Source organism: Parus major, chromosome 2, assembly GCF_001522545.3.
Source record: "Parus major isolate Abel chromosome 2, Parus_major1.1, whole genome shotgun sequence".
NCBI lineage: Eukaryota > Metazoa > Chordata > Aves > Passeriformes > Paridae > Parus > Parus major.
Window position 1 is genome coordinate 94,463,595 of NC_031769.1, and position 27,676 is coordinate 94,491,270.

At 38.1% G+C, this 27,676-nt stretch overlaps 1 protein-coding gene across 1 annotated transcript; it reads left to right on the forward strand.

Moving 5' to 3' along the window:
* CBLN2 (cerebellin 2 precursor) lies at window positions 1–4,494 on the forward strand (the record flags this gene model as incomplete). Its single annotated transcript, XM_015652458.3, has 3 exons — window positions 1–252; window positions 2,399–2,518; window positions 2,832–4,494. Coding segments are annotated over 3 exons (570 nt in total), but the record flags the coding sequence as incomplete, so codon positions are not given.
* Between the last annotated feature and the right edge of the window lie 23,182 nt (window positions 4,495–27,676).

The following is a 27,676-nucleotide window of genomic DNA, read 5'->3' on the forward strand; positions in this document are numbered from 1 at the left end:
CTGCCGCTGCTGCTGCTGCTGCTGCCCGCCGGGTGCCCGGTGCGGGCGCAGAACGACACGGAGCCCATCGTCCTGGAGGGGAAGTGCCTGGTGGTCTGCGACTCCAGCCCCTCGGCCGACGGCGCCATCACCTCCTCCCTGGGGATCTCGGTGCGCTCGGGCAGCGCCAAGGTGGCCTTCTCGGCCACCCGCAGCACCAACCACGAGCCCTCCGAGATGAGCAACCGCACCATGACCATCTACTTCGACCAGGTCAGCCGCCGCCTGCTTCGCCTTCGCTGCCCCTTGTCCCCGAGCCCTGCCTCCCCCTGGCTGCACGCGTATTCTCCTTCTGGTTCCCGTTCCATTTTATCATCCCTACCCACCCGCTCAATAGAAACTTCACGTCTCAACTCCCGAGAAGGACTTTGGAAAGTTCCTTTAGGTAGCTGCGGGGCTTTCCTAGGGTGGTACCGGGGGTGAACACGCGGGCTTCTTGTCCGGTCACAATCGCTAGTACGTAAAAGCTTTACACGTGAAACTCTGTGCCTCGGACGCGTGCGGGGGCGCCTTGCAGCCAAGGATTGCCTCGGCCAGCCAGGAACGACCCCGAGAAGGGTTCGCATCCCTCTTTCCGTGCAAATTCAGAGATTTACCGATGAGGAGTCGCCGGATCTGCCTGTTCGAAGCGCATTTGGCAATGTCACAGCATCTCTCAGAGGGAGGGAGGGAGGGATGAGGAGGGTGTTTCCCGCGTTATCACACGAGGCACACGGTGTCCCCGGCGGGCTGTATCGGAATGGTGATATCCCGCAAGGCACACGCCGGGCAGAGCAACGAAAAGCCCTGCCTGCTTGTCCTGCCCCTGCCGAGCAGCACCGCTCGCCTCCCGGAGACCAAACCCCGTCCGTCCACTTTATTTGTGCGGTGAAATTTCCCTTTTTTCCTACCGCCTGTGACTCCTGAAGTAATATTGCAGAGTCAGCCAAAATTAGCATACCAGACTGTTTTCTCTGGGCTTGTTTGTTTGTTGGTTTTTGGGTTGTTTGTTTGGGCTTTTTACTTGTCTGCCTGATTGTCATTTATCTTTCTACCTGTTCCTCCTAATGAGTTTGCACAGCTATTCGCGTACAAATCTTATAAAATCAGAACAGTAGAGGAAAAAAAAAATAAACAAACAAAGCAACAAAAAATCAACCTCCCAACTTGCTAACTATATAGCATATTTTGATGTTTTACCCGGCTGTGTGCAGTTCCTAGGAGTTTGAAGGCGTTTTCTCGGTGCTCCCACAATAAGGGTCTTTAATTTTTTTTTTTTTTTTCCCCTTTTTTTGGAAATTATAGACTTTGTCTGTTTGGTAGGAAAGGCTTAGGATTTGGGGGCGTGGGGGCCGACAGTGTTTTTGTTTTCTCCTGTTTTGTATTTCTTCATTAAAGCATAGTTTTATCCCGCGAGGTGAGCGTGACGGGTGTGCCCCGGGGGCGGGCACGGCGGAGCAGCCGGCTCGGGCACACCCGCTGGCCGGACGGCATCGCCACCGACCCGCAGGTTCTTCTCTCCCCGCCGCCCCTGCCTTTTGAGCCAAATCATGCTCCCCGTCACAGGAGCCTGGACAAGGCGCCATCGGGTGAGCCGAGGCCGAGTCCCCGTCACATCGGCGGGATCGGCAGGGTGCGGCCGCCGCTTCCGAACGAGGCTTTGCGCATCTGCCGGAGTGCTCAGCTCTTCCTCCTTTTTTGTTTTGTTTCGTGTTTTAAAAAAAATTGAAATACATGAAAAATTAAGGTTATTGTAGGGAAGGAGGAACAGGCCCACCCCAGCCTTCCTGAGGAGCGTGTGGACCAAGTGGCACGGCCCTCCAGAGGGACAGAGACATGAGCTGGCAGATGTTGCTGTTGCTGAGCATCCGCTTTCCTCCTTTGCCCCTCTTTGCAGAGCAGTTCTAGTTCTATACCCTATTAAAATCGAGGCCAGCTCTGATTTGAGTAGTGCTATCTAACAAACATACATTTTCATTATGAGCTAATGACTTTTGGTATTTTTTCCTGCCTTTTTTCCCCTCCCTCCTTCCCCCCATTTCACACTCCTCCCCCTCCTCCTTATGCCACCTTTGCTTTATTGACAGCTCAGTGTGGACATTTACACTTCATCTAACAGCCTTTGGAGATCATTTTTGCGTAACTAAATTGCTTTATTAACTCTGATGCCTTTTAAATGTCCCTGTAACTTCACTCCACTCCCCTGCCATGCACTTTTAATTGTGCTGCAAATGCCATTTTGAATATGCTTTATGTTGGTCGTTGAGCTCATGTCAGGTTTTTGCAGGTGCTTTTCTAAGGTGGAGTCTGATTTCTCTGACTTCTTTCTTTCTCTCTCTCTCTCCTTTTCTTCTTTTTGTTTTATTTGTTTACATTCCAGGTATTAGTTAATATTGGCAACCATTTTGATCTTACTTCCAGTATATTTGTAGCACCAAGAAAAGGGATATATAGTTTCAGTTTCCACGTGGTCAAGGTCTATAACAGACAAACCATCCAGGTGGGTTCTAGTCTAAAGAAGATGCTGTCTTTCCTTTCCTTTCCTTTTTTTTTTTTTTTTTTTAATTTCTTTTTCTTCATATATTAATTTCTAGACTCATATTAAAAAAACCACAGAAACAGCAGTTGAAGAACAAGACTGTGGATTATTTTTAAAGGGGTCTGTATACATAACAGAAATCACACATTGCCTATTTCCTTATCTTAATTTAACCTAGATTCTAAACTGTGCAAAAGTTTAGTGATGTGCACAGGGCAAAAAAATCATTAAGAGTGTTGAAAAAACTCAGATTCTGTCTCTTTGCACTTTTTAGGTAAGTTTAATGCAAAACGGCTACCCAGTGATTTCAGCTTTTGCAGGGGATCAAGACGTCACCAGAGAAGCAGCCAGCAATGGGGTCTTGCTCCTCATGGAAAGAGAAGACAAAGTGCATCTCAAACTGGAAAGGGGTAACCTCATGGGAGGGTGGAAATATTCAACCTTTTCCGGCTTCTTAGTCTTTCCACTATAAAAGAAGGCCAAATAGGAGACAGATCCATGAGCCGGAGCAAGGATTCAATTGTTAATGACACCCTGAACTTGGCAGCACATGAGAATATTTTCAGTCACCCCGTCAGACTGTCACAGTAGAAGAATGATAACCTTCTAAACTCCAACATTTGCTTTGAATATTGACAATTCCTTGGAACCTGCGCCTCTAATTAGTTTTAGACGACAGTGATCTGTAGGAGAAATGAAATTATCGACCTGAGCAATTTGTACCTGTGATTGTAAAGTCAATTTTGGATTTTATTGTTGGGATCATTGACTTTCTTATTCTATTTTTTCCTCTCTTTCATTTTTTCCTGTTTTTCTTTCTCTTGTTGTTGTCCCAATGAAACAAATAACTCGGACCACAAAATCACTTTGTCAAAGGCTCACTCCAGAGCCAGAAGAATGGAGTGTTCAGCCCAATGAGGTGTTCTTTCCATGCTTTATTTCTTTGTGTTGTATAGCCTTAAGGAAAAAAAAAAAAAAAAAGAAAAAAAAAGAAAAGAAAAAAAAAAGGAGAAAAAAAAAAGAATGGCTTCAGTCTCAGTCCTGTATTTTTCTGGGGGAGGGGGAATCTGGACATTACTGTGTCAAGAAGTGCTTTATCCAGTGAAGCAAAATTTGCACGATTGGAACCTTATTTGTATTGTTCGTGTTTTTCATCAGTTTTTATTTTTCCTGGTTTTTGTTTGTGTGTGCTAAAAATGTAAGCTAGATTGATCAATAAGACAAAACAAAGCACATATATACCCTGTAGCTCTAAGTAAAGCTAACCAGTGAACAATTCTGTCTGCACTTTCCAGCTGATCTTTATAGACCTATTTAGAGAGAGAGAAAGAGGGAGAAAGAGCAAGAGAGCTACATGATCCTTCAATTACAATCTGGAAACTGGTAAAGGAACTGACATTTCTGAATTGTCCTGACATTTCTAGAAGCAACAGTGGAGGCTTTGAATATCTTCTCTGACCATACCCTAAAATATATCCTTTCTTTGCATTACCATATTTTGGGTGCTTTTATCTGGTATTTATTTATTTGTCCACTAATTCTTGAGTACACATTGTGGGAGCACAGAGACATGGCAGAGCAAATTCTTCCTCTTCCAAATTAAATAAAACCATCTCCCACTTGAGCTGTCCGTGGCAAGTATTGGAGGAGTAGACACAAGCGTCTTTGACAGCCTTGAGGAGAGTGGCCTCAGCAGGAGAGGGGCCTCAGAGGATCAACAAACGTTCCAGAAGTTGGCACAGGTGCCATGTATATATTCACTGCGATTGCTCTTCTCAGCACAAATGGCCTCACAGTTCTAGGGGTGGACTGACATCAATAATGAACACTGGGAAAATTATTATCTCAATCAACAAGAGGTAAAATATCAGGCCAATGTCAATTGTATCCTTGTGCCTCGTTCTCAATAAACAGATCTTGTTTCTTCAGTTTTTTAAGTTTGTTTTTTTGGTTTGGTTGGTTTTTGGGGTTTTTTTTAAGAGTAGCGTACAAGACAATATGGTGAGGAAAATCTTGTTTGAGGAGATCCAGGAGGAATGTTTATTTTATGGAATTTTTATCTTCATCTATTTAATTTTAAATGTTTTATTTGCTAATAATCCCCTAAGGGTGGATGTGCATAAGAATTTATTTTTGTCAAATTTACTCCTTTGCCACAAGCAAATATAATGGAAAGGCATTTGCAGGAAAGCGTAAAGGTGGTAACTACATTGTATTTCAAATTATGGTGGACATGTCATTTTCATTGTAAATTTATCATTCAAGGGACAAAATTAAAGTCATATATTCTTAAAAAAAACTTATCTGTGTTGCTTATATACCTCAGATGACAAAAATATAAGCCAATTTAATATTTAATATTTTTGTGCATTTTCACCATTGATGTGGTTTGTTTGCTTTACCAGTTACTTAATGAATTTGTTTTCAGGTTGTTGTTTTTTTTTGAAATGGGTTGCATTTTCTAGTTCTTTGTGCTTTGGCATGACTGCAATGTTTCTAGTTGCAAAATATCACAGGGCTAAGTTTAAGTAAATGGAATAAAACCTGAGTCAGCAGCAACCTTTTTCTATTAAAATACAATAAACACAGTTGTCTTAATGGTAGACATTGTAAAACTACTTTTTGTTTACAACTCTGTCGTGTCACTCAAGGAAACAGAAACTGAGGTGGGTTCAAGCTCCCAAGTTTTTAGTTCCTTCTATATTTTTAATTTAAAATAAAAATACTCAGTCAAAATAATTTAAAATAAGAATTACTCAGTCTTCTTTTAAAATTCTACCTACCATAATCACATCCAGTTTTCCTATTTATTTCAGTTCATTTGGCTTGAATAAGGCAATGGCATCTTAACTCTGGCTCTCTCCTAAGCTAAATGAGGCCAATGACAATGTTTTATGTGGAACTATCCTTGAAAGTTTCTTAGGCCATTGAAGCTGCATAATCTGAGTATCTCACTTCATGTATTCAAACTCAGTAGCCTCAACCATGCTTCTTTTATAAATATGTTTACATGATAACCAACCTTTTGAATTTAAATAAGGTATCTCATAAAATTTCATTTTCCCTCTGCTACTCTTGTGTCCGTCATGCTAAGCTATAGTGTTAGGATTCTTATATAAACAGCTAAAATAAATGGAAAATGTGGAGTAAATTCTTATTGTACACTAATTGAAATAATGATTTTTTTTTCTTTTATGTTCTTTGCAATATTTATTACCTTTTTCCTTTTAATTTTTCATCTGGGTTTGAAAACATGCAATCTGCTAGCTGCTGGAAATGCTAGAAATTTTGATGTGTTCATAAGGTGTGGATGTCATGATATATTTTATGTTGGAGGGGAAAAATGTACAACCATAGCATTGTATATTGCAGGAAATATGAAGTGAGAACAATTAAAGGAGCCTCCCAGTACATTATAGAAAATAATTTGTAGAAATTAATTGATTTGGTAACATTCCAAGTTGGTGTAAATTTAACGCTGAGGAGCACCACGAGAGTTAGGAATTGTAAAACACGTGGTAGTGAAGCTGACCAGTGGCACCATAACAGCTGTGGTTCCTGTGGGAGCAGTAGCACAAAGACTCCTTCCAGCAACTTTCAAGCTTGCTCATAAGCTGCTGTGTAACCATCGTAACATATTCCTATGAAACTACTGTCTGTTTGACTGCTTCCCTTCCAGGGATCAATCTGTACCCGGCTGTTCTTGGTGCTCACTGTTTTAGTACTGCTTCAGCCTACTTACGGCAGGGTAGAAGCCAGGAGCTGTATTAGGAATGATAAATTCTCGTCATATATATAGTTGCCTTCCTCTGAGTTTTATATCCAGAGTTTGAACACGGTCTTGCCAGAGAGCCTGTGTGCTCTCACCTCCCCCTGAGACAGTGGGTGTGATGGATGTGTGGTGTATCTCATTACTGGTCAGCATCTTGCAAGCTGGATCTGTGGGAGGAGGAGAGAGACAGGACATGAAACTAAGGAGTTGTTTAGAAGTTACATTGTGTTTGTCAGCCGTGACTTTTTTAACTTTTAAAAAGAACATTTTGTTTTTATTGACCAAATTTGTTTCTTGGACAATCTGTCAAAGTAGAAGGTAGGCTAAAAGGGCTTGTTTACTGATGGATTTATTCAGAAATAGCTGAAAGTGGTTTCATGTCCTAATGTGACATTGGTTTCTGGACTAGGCAGAGTCACAGGTAGCATTGTTTAAAAACAGCTCTTATGATAATAGTCTGCTTCAATCCAGGATAACTTTCTAGTTATGCTCTAGTTGAATGAGCACTCAAAAATCATTATCATTAATATACTTCATTTTTGTGTGCAGTGACTTGTCAATTAAGCAGTTATACATAACTAAAGAAATACAATCAATTACCCTCTTTTAATATATTGTTTAAAGGCCAAGGAATGTCTTTGAGTCGTTGCATAGTTTCTAGATTTGGAGCCACTCACTGTTTTGAACAATTGTTCCAGGATTGTGTATGATGAGGAGTCATGCCCAATTTTTAATCATGGTAGTAAACTATCATACATTGTAAAATACACATTTTCTTAGCAGAGGAGCTTCTTTTATATGACATGATTTCACCTGACAGAATGCTTAAAATAGAACTTTATGATTCCTGGCCACCTGTTAATTAAATCACATTTGGAGTTTAGAAATTCCTGAGAATTTTTGACACCCATCACAAGTGTAGTTAGACACAGACTAGGTGCCTGGGCAGATGATAGACAAGCATTTAGATCAGCTGTTAATATAATCAAATATCTGTAAAATTCAAGTGTTCTATGTGAAATAAACACATTGTCATTTCAGCTAAGAGGCTGATCTTGGTTGTCTCACTCATCTCAGTTCAAGTCTGTTCCTCTTAAGAATGGACTTTACTTGAGTGCCTCTTAACATTAAATTTACACCAACTCTGAATGTTACCTAATCAATTTATTTACATAAATTGCTTTGTATAAGCCAACTCTTAATGTGCTGGGAGGCTCTTTTAATAGTTCTCACGTTATAATCCCTGATGCAATCTACAGTGCTGCTGTTTCCCCTCTAACAAAAAATATATCAGGATATCTACACCTTTTGAGTATACCAAAATGTTTACCATTTCCAATAACAAGTGAGTGGGGCGTATGAAAATCATCAGTACCACTGAGTTCGAATTGTATGATTTGGTTTTTTCATGATCTGCTAGTATGTTTATTTAAAAAATCAGTGTCAGTAATCAGTGCAAACCCTTAGTTAACACAACTATTCTTGGGTGTTGAGGTCTTTCAACACTAATCATACTTCTGATAATATAAGTACAAGTCTACAAATATATTTTGAATGCATGTTTTAAATCGATCCCCAAACTAGTCATGTTTATGGTCTTATCCAACATCATCATGATCTATTTTTTCTTATTTGCTATTATCAATAAAATCTAAAGACCACTAATTGTACTTTATGCTATTCGAGTGTCATAATAAAAATACACTTCACATACCAAGTATATCTAAAATATCCTGTTTCTTAGCTCATATAGCTTAACCTATTTAGTGAATCATCTCTGCTCTTCTTCAGCAAAATAGTTGCTTAACTTGCTGGTTCCCTGCAGATCACATACAACAGATGGTATAAATAATGACACAGCAAAACATGGAGAAGCAAATAATGAGTATAAATTCTGCACAAAAAAAAAAAAAAAGAAAAAAAAAAGCCTGCATCAACAGAAATTCAGGTCTTATTGATAAATGCTCCAAAACTCAGAAAATATCAAAGTGAAGTTTTTAAACTAATCTTTCTGACTGATAGAAGTTCCACTGTAATAATGAAGTGCTGTTTTTCTATGGGAATATAAAAAATAATTTAAATTGTTTTGTGAGATCAGCTGTATTAAAAGACTCTTGCTCAGCATCTTGATATATTCAGTGCTATAAATTCAACCAAAACCTAAGTTCATCAATTAGTAATTAGTAGTTATCATGAGACATTCTCATTTCTGCTGATATAGTTAAATTAATTGAAATTAATTCTTCAAAATGCTTTAAGTTTTCAGTGTGTGAATATACACAAAAGTGCACACACACATATGTATATGTACACATGCATGTAAAATATATTTTTAGCTAGGAATGGCTGGAGAGAGCTGTCTTTTTCATATGAATTTTTTTTTATTTCGTTTGATCTTCCTTTGTCTGAAGCATTGCCTCAACAAATTAATTTTTATTCTATTGTCATTCTATACCTAAAGCTGTTTATCTTTGCTTACACATAAGACTACCCAGAGTAATAGCAAATAACAGTATATATTTCAGTGCCTGAGATCTGTCACAGTTTAGGTAATATTAGGGTAAAATGAAGCATACAGTTATTAATGAAAGACTTAATTACCTCAAGTTCTGTAGAAAGCTTTTGTGATGAGTAAAACTGTAGTGCTGTGTGGGAATTGCCTCAAAAAGATGTACAAGGAGACTACAGCTGGGGGTTCAGTTTGTCTTTCTGTTGACACCAGATGAGAAACCTTTGGTACACTTTAAAACTGAAAGCAAACATGTCCCTATACTTAGTTTAGCAACAATAATCCTTATACGATACTTAATTTTGATTGTGCTAATTTTCCTCTAGAGAGATGCATTATATTGTCACATATAAGAATACAGAGGCTAGTGTGGGTAGGATTCCTACTTTTTTCACTAGAAGAAATAACTTAGCACAGAACATATGTTGCTCCTAAAGAATTTTTGACAGTGAAAATATGGAAGAAATTATTTGAAAAAGAATCTTTCAAATTCTTATTTATTGTTACCGACGGCAGAGTTTTCTCAGCTGTGTTTATAGTAGTATGACTGGGACTATTTTAGGATGGAGTTTAAAGGATATAGCTTAGACCTTCTAACAGCTAGCTTCTTCCTTACCTGAAATGAGCTATGTTCTCATAAGAACTTATAATCTCTCTAGATGAAACTGTCCTTTAACCCTGACTGTCAAGTAAATCTAGTCTTACCTAATTATTTCACCTGGGAAAGGAAAGCATTCATTATTCTGCTTCTTTGCAATTTCTCTATTGTTTTCTTATACCACATGAACTGTGCTAAAAATATCGAGTAGAGAAGATTCCCACTACACTTGCCTCCCCAAGACGTGTTAATTTCTCTTCTCTTGCCCTCTGTTGCCCTTTCATGCATATTTGAAAGGCTTCTGATGATGAATTTTTTGAGTATTTCTTAAAATAATGCTTTTCCATCTATGTGAAAACTTGTTCATACAAAATAGTGACAGCTTTAGTTGACTGCTCACAAATAATTTTCCCTCTGTTATTCTCCCTCTCTTGAATAGGAGAACCCAATCTAACTGAGGAAAAATATAACTATAAATAAATAAATGAATAGTGGGAGATATGTATATGAATCTGTGATTTTTGGTTAATATTTTGTTCCCATTCAGTTTGTTCACCTTGAATGATTGTGCAACCAAGTGACTTGGTACCCCTCTTTTTTAAAAAAATCCAGACATATTTGATTTCAAACAGTCTGAAAATTACAGACCCTCTTGTATAGGTGTTAGGGTATTGGTTAAAAATAACAAATGAAATTTTCAAGTACCTGTGTGATCCTTTAACATGAAAACCTTGTGACAAAGAACAGTCTGTAGGAAGGGAAGAATAAATAAATCTCCTAAAAATACAGAAGAGTCGCTAATTATTCTTTGCACAAATACAAACCTCAAAAGCATACAGAAACACATGCATTTGCATGTGTGAACATATCTATAATTGACAGGAATTGTATGTAAAACACTTTCCCAGAGTTCTAACTTTCATGCAAGCAGAAATTACTAGAAAATACATACGCAGTTTAGGTGGGATTAAAGATGCCCATGCAATTAGTGATTATACCAAAATGTATTAAGGGCAGTGGATCAATTCAGATATATTACACAGTGTATTCCACTCAAGCATGGAATGATGTATTATATAACAAATATTTATGCTATTCCTGAGAAAAAATTAAAAAAGATATGTTTACAGAGCTATGAAGGTCTGAGATCAGATTTCAGTTAGTACAATTCACACCACCGGACATATTATAACAAGTGAAGTAAACATTTTGTAAATGTTTCTGTATATTTCCCTTAACCTCAGTCAAGAAGTAGCTTATCTCCTGAAAATAAAAATGGGATCCACATGCACTATAAAGCATGATTCAGTTTCTACTGAGGATAAAAAGATCCTTGCTTGTTTGCTTCCCTGTCCCCATCCCCTTTAAGAGATTTGCCTGTTACTTGCTTTTTATGTGTGCACTTAATGTTTTTCAGAGCTTTATAGGTTATGTCTGAACTAAATAATTGTCAGATGATTTGCAAGTGCACTTTAACACATTAAACCCATAAGATACTGGCTTTCTTACCATACTACTGATTGCCAGATTTTCTGAAAATTAAGGTATGTTGGGTCTGTCTGAGACAGAGCTCATTTCCCCATAGCAGGACTCACAGTGCTGTGCTCAGGATTGATATCTAGAGAGGTGTCCATAACACAGCACTGCTTTGGCTACTGCTGAGCACTGGCACAGCATCAGCACTCTCCAATGTAACTTTTCTCTAAAAAATCCTTTTTCTGTTTCTCTGCTTCTGTTGCATCCCTTCTGTATTTTTCTTTTTATTCTTGTATTTCTTAGCCTCCTTTGGACTGAATTCTTTTGGGATCCTCCCTCGTGGGGAGCCCTGCTTATCTCAGTTCTTATGATTCGAAGAAAACTCCCGGGCTCGTTAGAATCTTGTTTCTCGTGTTTATTAAAAGGTCATCACAAAACTTGACAGGTCTCTCCAGGCTGGTTACACAAAGTTAATCTTTGCAATTTGGCACATTTCTTTCTTCTGATGGTACAAACAAGGCCTTGTGGCTCACTTCGTGTCTGATGCACAAAATGGCCCCGAAAAATGCAGTTCTTTTATATTTATACTTATTTTTACCCAATTAACAATAGACACGTATATTATTTTTCTTAATGACTCAATGACCCATCACCTATGTGCTGCACTGCAGCATTTTCTATCCAATCACTTACCATTACCCAAAAACCTCTAGGAGAATGACATGAAGAAGAATGAAGAAGGGACAAGAGACAACACCCTAAATCCTCCGTCTTGTCTCCTGTTCTCTAAACTAACTTTTTCACCCAGTGATTTAAAAAACTTTCTAATATACACACTTACACTTTTAGCTTTTTCCATCTAACTTTAATATTTGTTTTCATGTATCACCATGAAAACATGCTCATGAATTTCATATTATATGAAATTCATTGTTTTTCTGGACCTTATAACTAAGTATCAGAAACAAGGGCACACACTCTGTATTCCAGACTCCAACATCCAACATTCTGCCCCAACAGCAGAAGGCTGGGGGTGGGCAATATCTTGGGAGGGGACACAACCAGGACAGCTAACCCAAACTGACAAAAGGGATATTACAAAGCATATGAAATCAGCTCAGATACAAGCAAAAAAGAAAGGAGGAAGAATAAGTTATTTGCAATATTAGCCTTCCAGAGTAATTACTAGGCATGCTGAAGACCTGTTCCTGGATGGCGACTGGACATCATGTGCTGATGGGAAGTAGAAAATAAAAATTTTTGTTGTTTTTTTTTGCTTGTGCATACAGAGCCTTTTGTTTTTGTAAATGGCCTTGTCTCAACATATGAGATTTTCTCTCATTTTCTCACCCCTGACCATCTGAGAAGGGAGAATGATAGAGCCTCTTAGTGGGCACATGGTATCCAGACAAGGTCTACCCACCATATAAGGCTTAAAGTGTCCACATCATGTTTGGAAAGAGCCAGGCTTAGGACATCTGTTGGATATAGACTGTACTCTATGCATGCCCATGGCAGCCAGGTTCAGTGAAAGACAGCTTCAGAGAACATCTAAGTGGAATGGCCAAGTACAGATTCAATATCTCACGAGTACTTTAGTGCTGGGACAACGATTACAAATCAGTGTATGCTTTCTTGCAAACAGTAAATGTGGTGAATGAATCAGGATTGGAAAAGAAGTTCCCAGCTACATATAACTGCACAATAGAATAGATTTATTGACCTATTAAAAAAATATCCCTAGGGTCTATCTTGATGTACCTCTATTAGACTTGCTCCCCAGTGTCACTACTTTTCCTGAACTGGGAAACCAAAATTGGGCAAGAGACTCTATATGTGGTCACAAATGCCAAATATAGAGGATTTCGATTCGCTGGCTATGTTCTTGCTAATACATCCCACTCTTCAGTAAACATTTACTGCTGCAAATCTGCACTGTTGATTGGTGTAACTTTTAACCCCAGGATCTCTTTTTTTTCTTCTTTTTTTCTGCAAAACATTTCTATCCAGTGAGCCCCAGACAATGCTGCTGTATGTGGCTATTTCATTCCAGGTTTAGGAATTTCTATTTGTTTATGTTCAATTTCCTGAATTTCTGCCAGTCCCCGTCAGTTAAAGCCTCACTGAAGAGCAACTCTATTGTTAGCCATGGTTTCTTCTTCCTCTACATTTGGCTTCATCCACAGACCTGATGAGAGTGTATTTTTTTTGTCACCCAGATAGCTAGTGAAGATATGAAATGGTGACAGTACTTGCCTGTGAGGAAAGCCTCTAGTAACCATCTGGCAAGTGAATTTCAAACTACAATCCATGACCCTTGGATCCTTGTAATCCAACCAGTTTTCCATGACACCCGTAGTCCAAACAGTTTTATGAGCATTTTGTAATCTATGCATCCAGTTCATATGTCTTTAGGTTGGCTACAAGGATATGATTGGAAACGATGCAAAAATCATGAGAAAGTCTAGGCAAATAACATGTCCAGACCACCAATTAATTTATCAGAGAGGGAAATCAGTTAGGTGTGATTTTACCTTTGTACATCCACTGTGGTTTTTCCCAATCATCTTATCATTCACATATATGAATGACTTCCATATGCAGATTTCTCCATAATTACCCAGGAGCCTGTAGTGAGCCTGATTAGCCCCTAATCTCTGTCCCAAATTCTCTTTCTCGCTCTTTCCATTCTTCAGTCACAAAGAACCTCTCTGGATCACCCAGGTTTTTAAAGGTGATTTTGGCTAAGCTTTCTCACCAACATCAGGTTATTTCATGTGGTCTCATGAGCCGTTGTAAAACAAATTTATTCACTTGATTGACCATTAACTAATCTTTTCCTACAATAGGCAGTACCTCAGTCTTCTAGGCTCTTCTGAAAACCCAAAGGGCATACCTTAGCAGTAAAGAATCTTTTCAAAGCTTTGAACACTTCAAACCCTTATCACAAGACCCCTCTAGTTTTCCCATCAGTATACTTATAGACGTTATTATTTTTGCCATTCATATTCCCTGCCAGTTTCAATTGCAGCAGTTTTAGAATTCCTAATTCCATGTCAAATCAATATTTTTAATCTTTTTCCTGATTGCAAGGCTCTTTTCAGTCAGCTAAAGAAGACTGCATCTTATTTTACCTCTTGATCAGGGTTTCTTGTAGCAGAAACCCGTCAATCACGACAGCTTCCTCACTAGCCTCTCTTTGATCCCGACCTGTAAACCCTCAGATTTCTTGTGAACCATTTCATGGCAAAGCTCCACACATTCAAGCTGCTCTTTTGAATAGAGCACAGTTTGTCTCCCTGTTCCCAACCTGTGCCTCTTAAAGGACCTGTTCCCACTCATTGCCCCAGCAATGTGAACTATTCCACCATGCTTCTGTTCCTCTGCAACTGCTCACAACTTCTAATTCCTCTGTTTTGGATTTTTTTTTTTTCCTCAGTTTCATTGGGTTTTTTCCCCTCATGCTGGAGAAATTTGTGTCTAGGCACTTTGGATGTGTTCCCAGTAGTGGTGCTTTTTAGGGAACGTGGAAGAACTTTTTTTATTGTGCTGTCTCCAGGAATCCTTGCTCCCTACTATGCCACTTCTCTTGGGGTTTGGTCTTCATCTTGAAAACTCATGTATAAATGCTGTGTCATTTTGCAAACAAGCTTGCAAAAATTCGTTCATCCCACTTCATCAGATGTAGACAACTGTTCCTTATTCCTAAGAGATGGTCCAGTGGTTATAGGCGCACAAACCCCACATGGGATATGAGCCACAGAGGCAGGTATTGGCACACAGTGTGCTTTTGATTCTACCTGAACCTTTCCCCATCACTGGAAATATTGAGAAGACACCACTCAAACTTTGTAAGGTCACCCCCTCTTGATACTTTTTTTTTTCCCCAGCTAACAGTACGCACATGGGTACACAGCAAAGGTTTATAATCTGGGGGCTGGCTGAGCCTCTGCTGTGTTTCTACAAAATCCTGGATGCAGAAGGCACTTCAAATCTGCCTAGAAACAAGTAATAGGTGAAGAGATAAGGATACGAAGCTGGCATCCCCAGTACTAATTCTTTGAGGTTTGTTGAGTGGAGAGAAAATTTATGATTATACTCTGTGACATTTGGACAGTATCTCAATGCTTCAGCACCAACTAATCTGACAGTAGAAACAATGATGTGCTTTCTTCACTGATATTTTTACCACCATGAATCTTTCTAGCACCTTAAAGTCAGGCAATTGTGAAGAAATGGGAATAACCATATGACGGAAGAGACAAGAGGTGATATGAAATGACAAATTGAAGAACATGGGTGGCAAGAGAACAGAATTGAATGAAAACAAGGATCCTTTTGGAAGGTGCTGTTAGGGCTGAAAATGATTTAATGTAATAATAGGGCATGGGGAGAGAAATTAGATGTAAAACGTGGGACGGGTCTTGAAATACTGGAACATGAGTCAGAGAATAGAAATTTCAAAGTGGGAAAGAAGGATTTACAGAATGAGAGACTTGGGGCAAAAGTTGTAACAAAATGTAGAAATGTAGAGAAAGAAAAAAAAAAATAAGTCCAGAGTGAACAAGGGAACAAATAAATGGGGTTTTAGGGCCTGTAATGCATCTGGTCAGATTGCAGTAAGAAGTAAATATAGAGAAAGAGAACGAAAGAAGATGTGAAATCATACAATGCAAAAAATGCCTGGTAAGAAAGGAGAATCATAGAGATGTCACAGTCTGATGTGAATGTGGAGGCCCATGGCAAAAGAGACATAGCTTTTACAATGGTTTCCAAGTTGGAAGAAAAAAATAAATTCAGAAAGTAAAGGTGAAAGATGTGAGGTTTTGTGCATTTATCTCAAAAATTAATGGACCGGGCAGAATTCTGAGCACTTCCTTATTTTTCCTTTTCTTGCTTCTATTTGTGTCAAGGGCTTTTGTACCTGCTTGGTTTTTTTCCTAACAGCTTTTCCATTTATGCTAGTTCCTCTCATTCTCTGCAAATGACTCATGAGTCCTACCAACTGTTGAAAATATAGCCAGCATGAGCAATGCCCTTCTAACAATGCTAGTGGCAGGTTAACATTACTTCCCAAGAACAAGTTTCTTTCCCTGACCCATAAAAATATATTATTTAACTTGTTTTGGGCCAGCTAGCCTGTCCCTTTCCTCTTGTGTCCCTCTGGTGTGCTCTGCACCTCTTTATAAGACGCTGCTCTTCTCAAGAGATAGTCATTCTGTGCTGCAGCTTGTCCAGACCTGGCTGAGGCCAGCAGTCCATCTGGCTAGCTGAAGTGCTTTTGGCTCTCAATGGCTGACTGAAACAATGGAAAAAGAAATGATACATATTTTGAGTTTATTTTTTTTCTGCTGTAAGAATTAGTTGTAATATTTCAATTTTCACTTTAAGGTGGTGGTGGGGGGAGGATATGAAGGAATGTATCTTTAAACAATTTCATAGTGTTTTGGCAGGGGAGGGGTGGTTGCATCTTTTTAGGTTGTAGTCTATGAATTTTATGGTGAGAAAACACAGTGAATATAAACATTTCCAAAGGAAGATGGGCTTAATAGAAGCCATCCTAACATCCTGCCATGGCACTGAGTCATGGCCAGCACTGCCTGTCCCTGCCCACCCTTTGGGACCTCCCCCACCTGTCCATGTGTACTAGTTTGAAAACAAACCAATGGGAGATCCCAAGTCAGAACTGCAATTTAATATGAAAATTAAGATAAAGGCAATAGTACAGAAACACTGGCTTAAACTGACAGAGTCAGAATACAACCTGACACCCTGTTGGTCAGGGTGTTGGTAGCTGTCCAATTAAATGGTGGCTGCAGTAGTTTTGAAGTGATAGATGTGGTTCTCTTGAAGTGGTGATCTTGTAGAAGGGTCTGGTCTTCCTCAGAAGGTCCAGTGTTGACATAGAAGGGTCTGGTCTTACTCTGGGAATCCGGTGGATAAGGCTGTTTATGGTGTTCCAAACCTCAGACTACAACCAGGGAATGCTCGGTTCCTCCCCCTGGGTGGAGCATCTCAGAATGGGATGATGTACTTTTATGAGTCAAGTGAAACTTGATGGCCCATTAGCAGAAGATATCCCCAGAGGGAGTTATCAGAGATGTGTCATGGATGAGATAAAGATCACTGCTCCACCTGGTTTTAACAGTTTATGGAGATGGTAGAATACATATTTTTGGTTATATCTTACATTGTAACCTAAGACACCATGGTTCAGGATCCCCTCTCAGCCCTAGGGCCGTCAGCTCATGGCCCAGCAGTGCCACAGCAGGGCTGGTCCCCAGCTCCCCACAGCCTGGACATGGACTTTGCCAACCAGGCCTACCTGCAGGTCAGTGTCTTGGTCCTGCCTTGTCCCTCTCCCCAGGGAGGTGTCTTATGCCTGGACTAAAGCTGCTCCTGCTTTCTGCCGTCTGCTTGCTCCTGGTGAACCACATGGGGACCCCTCCGCCCTGGAGTGCTCCAGGCCCTGGGAACCATCAGACCCCTCAGTGCCCTGCCACACCCCTGGGTTTAGGAAAAATACCAAAATAAACTCATATGTTATCTGTATAATGCTTTTTTCAACCCACAGAGAACGAGCCACTTTCCCACCTCTGTAGCCAGCACTTGGCTACCCATGTTTTTACACTGGAAATTCCAACTCATTTCCTCAAGAAGAAACTTTGGAAGTGTTAGGGATCATTAAACCATCTGGTGCATTTATCTGTGGTGTGGCCTAACCTGCTCACCAACATCAAGGAGACCTGTTTCATGCAGGATCAGATGCAGCAAGGGAACAAGGTGTCTATGGTGAGATTATCACTCATTAAAATGTGGGAAACTGGCAGGTACCCTAATCATCCTGTGGGGAACTGGAAGGGACAGCAGGGGTGAAGCTGTTCATGAGTGATCAAGCTTTATTCACTCATAAATTATTGTTTAGGTTTTCTTTTTTAAGGAAATGGGAATTATTTTTTTCTCCATGGAGTACTGTTTGGCTACAATTCATATTCGTCCCTCCAGAGTTTGGAACATTGATTTATTAATTTGGGTGCAATTAATTGATTAATATCAAATCTTACTAATTTGAAACCACATTTGATTCTGCTATTATTCAGTTCAGATGGGATTTATTTGCCTTTAACTGGAGAAAGTCAGGCCTAGGCACAGTGAATTGGTATTTTTCTGTTCACTACTGCTGAAATGTCACCATTCCTGTAATTGGATTTATATATATTTTAAGGTCATTTGATCATCTTGCCAGACTGTATAGTATAGCTTATTGGGTTAGGAACTCCATTTATTCAGTAACCCAATTCCTGAGATAATAATTTGTCTATGTATTAAAGTGCATCTTTCAGAAAAAAAAAATAAATATTATAATGATCTCTTCAGTAGGTGGCAGTGCTGGGATTAAAACTGTTGCTGCCTGACTAATATGTAAATTTCTGCCTGTTGGGATTTAGGTCTAGAAAGGTTTTCAGGGCATTCTCATCTTTAAATTCGGGCTCTAGTTTGCTTGGAATGCTAAAACTGTAGGGAGATCTATTTCTGCTGGCTGAGAAAGTATAGAAAAATAGATCAAGTACCACAAGTGCAGTTAGTTGGATCCAGAGATATGCATGAAGAAGCTAAAGCCGTGGAAAACATGTACCTGTGAAGCTCCAAAAGTAATAGTTTCTCCAGTGCACATCCACTTCAATTGCTCTCAGTAAAATGATGTTGATAGCTGAAATGTTATAAAGTCTGAATAAACAAATATTCAGAAATCTGAATCTGTATTCAGATTTCAATTTTACATTTATTAGACTTTATCACAATCACTGTGGTATCCTTACATTGTGGAGGACTTCTCCATGTATGGTACCATAAAGGACTCTGTTACTGGATTCTTGTGACTTCATAATCCATTCTTTAAATGAAGATGAAGAACATTTTTCTGCAATGATGGAATACACAAATTAGGAAGTTCTGATTCCTGATAAGGTCTAAAATAGAGATTTGAGTCACAATATAAAGTTTTTTTTAAACAGGATTATTTCTCAGGAAGTATTTTGCCAGGAATTTCTTTAAAGGTCATGCATCTTAATGGCACACATTACATAGTCCATGTGGAATACTGCCCAGGAATGCACAATAAACAGCAAGAATTCCCCATATCATAAGGATTTTGAGAGAGAAAGAAGACTTTGCTTGGATTAGAGTTGGACTGCACCTGTGTGGACAACAAAGCATGGTTTATGGTGGCAATTAAAATGTGTGGCAGCTGCATATCACTGTTTGTCCACTGGGAAAGCAGGATAGAGAGGAATCTCACAGTTACATGGAAAACAGTGCAGAGTAATGTATTCCAGATCACACACTGGAAGTAGTGATGTTAAATCTATGAGCAGCTAGGAATTCTCACTTATTTTGGTATTGGTGGCCTGCATTGACCCAGCACTTAATGGAGGCTATGGAGGGATCATCTTCTCTTTAAACACAGCCCCAAAGAAGGGGAATTTGGTAATTTTAAATAATGGTATAGTGTCTATGGGAGATCTGGATTGAGCCTATACAAAGGGGAAAAAATGAATTTGTCACAAAAAAAGAAAAAAGAACAAAACAAGAAAAAACCTAGCATTTTTCAACAGTAAGGAAGTTGAATTCGCTTCTCCTTGATGAGTAAAAGTCAGATAACTTGTAAATTCCTTTGACAGAAAATGAAAAATATTTTTTAATTAGAAAGAATAAAACAATATTGACATTTAGAGTGTCTTGTTTTCAAAAAAATCTGAAAAATAATATTCTACTTGTAGTTAAAGCATTTCCAAAGGGAATTGAAAAGCTCAAATACAATGTAGTTTAGAAAAACTTTAGAAAAGTTTAGGAGTATATTTGAGAGTAACTGAAATCTGTGTTCTGAAAATTTTGAACCTAAACTGGCAAAGGGACCCCAAACTCCCGTTCTGTTTAGGGAGTCTTGAAGACCCCCCAAGATGGTCTAGACTGCTGGGTGTATTACAGAGATGATTTTCTTGCACTCAGGGACTCAGGAGTCCAGTCCCTAGAATCAGCAGGCCAGCAAATGACATATCTGTGGCACTGCAGTCTCTACTAAACCTCTAAGTCCATAAATATGTCAGGTTTAGCAGCAAGGACTCAGTGACCATTCTTATGAAACTGAAAGTGCTTCAGTCTGTGCAAAGTAGTTGCATTGGCTTACACTGGCTCAGAATAAGTTTTGTTTTAGCTGAGACTTTACTGTCCGATACTAAACACAAAAATGTGAGTGTGACATCTTACTGTTTATAATTTGTAAATAGATACACAGAAAATCACATTTTTGATAGTAAGAGTAGAAGAAAATGTTACCATTACCTTTGACTGCATTCCTTGACTGCATTCACTACAAGCAAGGTTCATAATTAATCTCTCTGAAAATTTTTCCACAACTACGTAATCTCATACTTAAATTAGTCTAAGGAGCTTCATTTTACTTTATTGGAAGATATATTAAATTAATGGAAACAAGAGAATTTGCTATCTACTTTATATTCACATTCTGCAGAGAACTGTATGAACCACAAAGCAATGGAAGAGAGAATTCTTGCAAGAAATATACTAACTTTTTCTAAGACAAGAGATGTCACCTTGAACCCAAAAGGTATTAGAATTCTCTCAAAAGAAGAAAAGTAGCCTTCAAAATCCTATTTGGAAAATGAAAAGAAGTTGCTAAAAGAGTTTCCATTGGCTGGAATAAAGTCTTGTTCTGTTCAATGTAAGTAGTGATTTCAGATCTGCCGGTACATAGGTCAGCTGCCTACTGCTCCAGCAGAGTAAGAAGCAAAACCTGATGCTTTTTAAGCTGTTGAATTTTTACTGTGTCATGCAGAGGGGATAAGTTTTGTCTTCTAGCAAGAGTATGTCCCTCTTACCTCATGGATGACCTGAGGCCTTTTGAGACAGATACCAGTGGAGTTACAGCTTCTCTGAAACATCTTGTCCTAAGGGAAACTCCACCTCCTCAGAAGCCATTGGCCAGAGCATTTCTACCTAACTCCCTTCTCGAGGGCTTCCTGAAACCAGAGAAAATGAGCCTGTGCATGTTAATGCTGAGTTTGTCAACATCAATTTAGCAGCACTATAACCTCATGGATTTTCAAGCTCCTCAAGGAAAAAAAGTCTGTCTTTTCCTAAATAGTCACATTTTATTACATAGAAAATTTTTAAACACAGTTTTATTCAATTTTTTCTAGTGTTCACTGACTAGATCATTGGTAAGAGAGGACCAAAAGAGAAATCTTTGAATTGAGCATTGGCTTGAAAATATTGAGAATTATTTCAAAGATTCCTTTTCCATGTGGCTCTGTCTCTTTTGGAATTAATTTTTTCTTTTAAACATTCTTTTTTATCTTCCTTTTAAGAGAATGTGCCAAAAGAGTGATGTAGTTTATTGAATTAACAACCCCCAAAGGCACCTGTGTTTATTTTTATCTCAATTATGTTCCTAAATAACAATAATGAAAAGGCTAAGATCTTTCTCTCCTGGTGTTTCATAAATTCAAAAGGGCACTGTTTTACTTTCTTAGGATGTTTTTTCTTTCAAACAGTCTCAAGCTAGTCAGTGTAGCTTTATAAATCAAATGCCAAAACCACTTTAACCAAAATCTCTGATACATTCCTGGCCTAAAGGAACTGCATTATTTTAAAACTAAAACTGTATCATAGAATGGTATTGCTTGTCGAGCTATTTGGGGGTGACTTGGGGGCAGATGAGGAGCTGAAATCTCAGCTGAAACTATTTTATCCCATGAAATTCTCTGATGTAAATCCATAGAGGTAATGTAGAGCCAGTAGCTCTGCAGACTACTGGAGCCTTTATAACTCAAGGATGGTTAGGTTCCATGTTATCATTGCTAAAACATCTGAAATGAGAGAATTACATCTCTGTGCAAAGGTCCTTTCAATAGTAATATCTACAACAGTCATGAAGGTGCTGATTATTTTAATTATTTTTATATTTTGCTGCTAAAACAGCTTTTTAAGAAAAAAAAAACAAAGTAACAAAACAAACCACAACAGAACATAAAATTGACTAGAAAATTGAATCTGTCTCAGGAAGCCTAATTCTCATGCCTAATATGCTGATTGATGGTAATGGTGCAAGTGGTTTCTGTAGTTAACTTGTATGTTTAGGATAATATGTGGGCTATTGCTAAGAGATATTTTTTATCAAGGCATTCTAAACTAATAGTAGATAGTGAAAAAGGTTACCTGGCAGAGATAACCTACACTGATAATTGTATGAAACAGACTGTAGCAGGAAGGATTGTGCTTTGAGGGGCAGAAATCTGAGGGTCAGGAACTTGCTCATTTGTGGCAGTCAGCTGGTGTGAATTAAATGAGATTCAAATCATACAGAGTCTCTTCAGAAGTAAATTTCAGGAGAAAAACTGAAATTTGTTGCATCCTTTGTTGTGTTTTGGATGGCATTTTGGATTAGGCAGAGACAGCAAAAAATGTCTGTGGACCATTGTTTGTTTGGGGAACTAGTTTTGATCTGTTTACTTTATTCTTGCTTGTATCTTGAAATTCGGTTGTGCCTGAGAACATACCCCAGAAGAGAAATGTGGTTCACTCTTTCTTAAACTTTGGCAGCCAAAGTTCAGGCCATGCACTGTCACAGAAAGATCCTAGAAATAAAATCTTACAAGAAAAAAGTAGGGCCCTTGGAAATTCCAAACCTGATAGCTAGCATTGTGAAAGAGGGCATTGTCCTTTCTGATGGCTTGACTTCATTAAATCTCATATATTGTGTAACATACAGATGAGGTACACTGGAGAGAACAGAAAGAATGTTCTTCAGTGTTATCAGTGAGGATTCTCAGAAAAGTTTTGCTGTCTATTTGTGTGGTTATAGATTCTCTGTTTTTGCAGGTCTTTGGGCAATACTAAAAATCAAAATGCAGACATATAAACACAGATACTGCTTATTTTGACACTTAAATATCCAAATCTCAACATTAACTTAAATATCATCTCTTCAGAGTCTACATGAGCTACACAGCATTTGAACTGAATGGTAAAACAACAGGGCACACTATTTCATATTGGAAAAGGTAACTGCTAGTGCTCCAATTCAAATTTCTAGATGAGGTTGATGGTCCCTTTATCCTATGCCGGGATGCCAGTGTAAACTTATGTCAGATGTGAAATACGTAGTTCTTTGTAAAGAGGGAAACACCAAGACAGCTGAAAGATAGCACACATAGGGGTAGTACATGTCCTAATGCAGAAAATGGTAAGAACATAAGTTATTTAACATCTATTGTCAAAAAGCAATATAAATATAATTTTTAACAGTATCTGGGAATATGCACCAATTTCAATTTGATTGCATTTGTTTGAAATTATGTTTTCCTGCTTGTTAGCTGCAGTTTAGTAGATCATTAAGACGTGCCAAATCCAGAAGATTGAATAGCAAAAAGGTGTTGTCAGCAGCTGCAATTCTTTTTTCATTTGATCGATAAACTGTAGGTTATGCAGTTCTTATATCTGAAGGGCATGCACAGCAGTCATAGGCATACATAATACCTGTTTTTGTTACTAAGATACCAGCATTTGTTCTTAAATGCACCAGAACAGTAGCAAAGATGATGATATACATTTGCAACAGCAGGCAGGAGCCTGCTCTGAGCTGCTGGCCAGTAATAAGTTAATGCCGTGCTCAGCTAGCTACATTGCAGCTGTGAATAGCTAAAAAATGAAGCTGTGGGGAAGGCCTAATGAAAAAGTCGGACAAAAGATTATAAATCTGAGTAAATGACTCCTTGAGAGTCAGCAGAAAAAAAAGGAATGATATTAAAAAAATAAAACAAAAAAACACCCAGTAACCAAAACACTTGAATAGACTTGAAATTGTTAAGAGAATATTATTACTGTGTGGCTCTTTCTATGAAATTTCTTCACATACTGCAGTTAGAAGCAGAGGAAGGTGGGAATTGTGATACTTGTAATGATAATTTCCTATGCAAGTATTTACAATAATTGAAGTCTTAGAACGGTGATTTACTGTGATCTGCCTGCTTTATTTTTTCCAAATTCTTTTTAATTGTTTATATTTAAGCAGAAATGCTTTTACAGAAAGTTGAAAAGTGAATGGACAAGACATTGCTATTCTTTATGTTTGGTGTTTTTTAACCAAAACAAGAGTTTTGATGTTTGCAAAGTGTTTGGCATGATTAGAATTGTTTTCAAATGCTAGAAAGCTGATGTTAATTTTACAAACTCTTTCCTTTCCTTTCCTTAAGGATATAAGCTTATCTTCCTGAATTATTACTTGGTCTGCCTATATTAGGTTTAGAACCAGAGATACGTTCATAAAAATCTGATTACATAGGAGGGCATATTACCTAAAAGCAATTTTTACTCTAAGAAATATCTTGGTACCGTGATGGCACCAAAGAATGAATAATCCTGGAAAAAATTCATGGAATTGGGTGCACTTATAGCTGAGAAAAGTAAAGTGGGAATTTAAGCCACTGCCTAACTACTTCCACTTCTGGAAATAATCTCAGGTGTCCATATATATAGTAGTGGTGCTGGTGAACAATAAGGAAATAGAAGAGAAAATCATTGGCTGCAAAGGACAATACTGTCAGAGTGATCAAAAGGATCTACTAGCAATCTTATCAGCATTCCTAACATGACAAACCATAGGATCAAAATCTAGCAGTGTTTGTTAGCTGATGGCCCTTGCCAAGAATAGAACACGGATTGATCTTTGCCTTCCTGTTCTCTAATAAGTTGTTAGAGCATCCCTAACATGCTGCATGTAACATTCTTTACTTGGCACCTGTTCTATGTCTTAAGGGGAATTTCAAAATTAAGGTTAAGATGAGGTTTCTATTTATTAGCTGAACTGTGGCATTGATGACCAAACTCCTCATCTCTGGGCTTAGTAGAATTAGCTGTTTTCCAGCTCCATGCAGAAATATAAACTAGGCATGGCTTTCTCATAGATACTGGTGCTATGGTTTCTCTCAGAAAGAAACATGGGCACACGAGCTAGAGGAGACTTGTGCTCCAGAGGAATAGATGACCTAGTTGATAGCAGGGATAAGGACTTAAGTGTATGTTGTGGAATGTTTTTTTCTGTCTAGTCTGAATTCCAGATTATATACCTTCTTATATGCTTTAAAGGAAACAACATTGTTGCTTACTCTGGCCCTGCTGTACTGTATGAACTCATTGAACCTTCTTTGGAGAGCTGGAGAAGGGAATTTTTGCACATATGTATGCATGTCATTTCTTGGGGCTTGTCAGGTTTTGTTATGTAACTTTAAACATTTGTGTGTATGTGTAGAATTGCTGCACATTTTCTTTAGAGTTGGCACAACATCTAAGTGACAGGTGGCACATTCTCTGTTCTGTTGTTTTTTGCTTTTAATATGCTGAATCTAAGTCAAATTCCCTTTTGAGGATGTATTTAGTGTTTGGAAATGGATTATCTTCAGATGTGTGATGTTTCTTATTAATAGTTGTTGATTCTATTGTAGCCTGCATTTTAAAGTTCCAGGAACACTAAGTTAGAACATGTGAATGAAGGATAGTTCCTGCTTTGGAAAAAAGCTAAGTGCTAGAACCTTGTCTATGTTCACTTGCTCTGAGAGCACAGGCAAACCTGGTACTTTGCTCAAAGGTACCTACTTCTGCATTCAGGAATAAGCATTGATTTATGCCCTCTCTTGACATGTGGTTTCTCTTTTTCTACATTAAAACTTGGCTTCATAAAACACCCTGAAGAGTACTTGTCCTCTGCATTCCTTCTTCAGTCCATTCCCAGTTGCTTTAGTAACAGAAAACCTGTCAGAGGAGTCCTCACCAACACAACCATATCCCCTTTATTCTATTTTTTCAGAAACTGTGAAGATGAAAAGGAAAGTTTATAAAGCAGTCTAGGCATCCTGATAAGTTAAAGGAAGAGCAACTGGTATCTCTATGACAGGTGTGGAAAAGTCAGGATAACACTATATAACTCCAGTCAAGTACTGTAAATGTAATAAAGCCCTGATGTGTCTCAGACTGTCATTTTACATGTCTTTGGAATATGCAGAAAAGCCTAACCTAGCTGTAACCCTCTGGTGCCTTAGCAAGATAATATTAAATAATAAGATTTTTCAAAAGTATGTTCAAATAAATTAAAAACAACTGCTAAAATACTTATAGAAACAAAATGCTAGTAAAGCAAGCTATAATTTTTTGACTTATATATGCTACCAAATACTACACAGCTTGAACAGAACTCTCAATAAAAATATAAAGTCTTGTTAGATATAAGAACTTGTATGCTTTATGTAATTCTCTGGCAATTTCACTGCTTATGATTTAAAATTCTCATAGCTTCAAGTATCATGAGGTACTGGAGAGCTTCCTGTTCTTGTGGTACTCCTAGCGAGGCTTTCCGAGTGCTATGTGTGCTCTCATTTTAAACAAAGAAATATCACAATAGACATCAATTGTGATGCATTTAATGTCTGAATATACAACTGCTGCATGAAACTTGGTCAGTGTTAGCCTGTTCAAAGCACAGAGCTGACACAATTGATGGCACACCTTGCTAGAATAGGTGTTGTAATGGTAAATAGTGTGAGCAGCTCTGAGTAGCACTTCAAGGGCATTCAGTATCCCATACTGCTGGAATAATATTAACATATGTTCCTTCTGAGGGAAAAGAAGTTAGTCCAGAGTAAAAATAATTGTTCATAAATCAGGGTTTGGTTTTGTTTTTTTTTTTCATTTGTCTTAAAATTTTGTGAATTGTAAAGACTGTTTCTATGACTACCATTTCTGCATGTATTTGATTACATTGTATTATAATTTATGGAACAAAAATGCAAGCCCCACCAGCAGTATTTGAATTAGAATGTATCAGGTTTATAGCTTTGTTTGGCCTCAGGCACAAGTAATAAAATCCTAGCTTTAAGTACCTTTGGGGCTTGTGGAATGAAGATATCTGCATTATTGTAATAAAGTGTTCCTCGGTGTAATAAATATAACTGACAGAAGTGCATGACTTCCTTTATGAAAAATATGTTGATAACAATATAGTCTTTAAATACTGAAGAAAGTGACTATTAAAATTTTATGTTTCCAGTTAGAGACATCTGTTGAGCATTTAGGTGGTATTATCAGTTTACTGCTAGGTATGCCTAATAAGACTTTTAGTTTACAATTAAATTGAGAAATATTGATGAAAGAAGATATTAACCTTCTGCTGATGAATATTTTTAAACAGTTAACATTTTAATTTTTCAATAGGTATTTATGAACACAGGGTGATGGATTGGATCATAAGGAGTTTCTTTTTCCTTCTCCAGGAAGCTGTAGGGGAATTTACATTTACAGTTTGATCAAAAGGAACTTCGCTGTCATCTTTTCAAAAATGGACAAAATACTATAGATGTTCTTTTTCTTATTTATTTTACCAATCTCTATGTACATGCTATCAACTATTCATTATACAGCTTAGATTTACTTGTTAACTAAAATTGTTCCCAATACAGGGAAAAACATATCCCAGGTGGGCTATTGTTTCTGTTTGAGACATGCTATTGTCTTTTCCAGCTGATGTCCCTGTCAAAAGCTCGGTGTTACTCACTTCATACAAAGTTGACTACTTATTTGGTAGAGGAGGAGAGAATTTTATGTGGAAAGGATTTAATCCCTTTGGTCTTGTCTACCCTATATTAGTTAGAAGATGCTGAATCAGTTTACAAAGTTGATCTGACTTTCAGTATT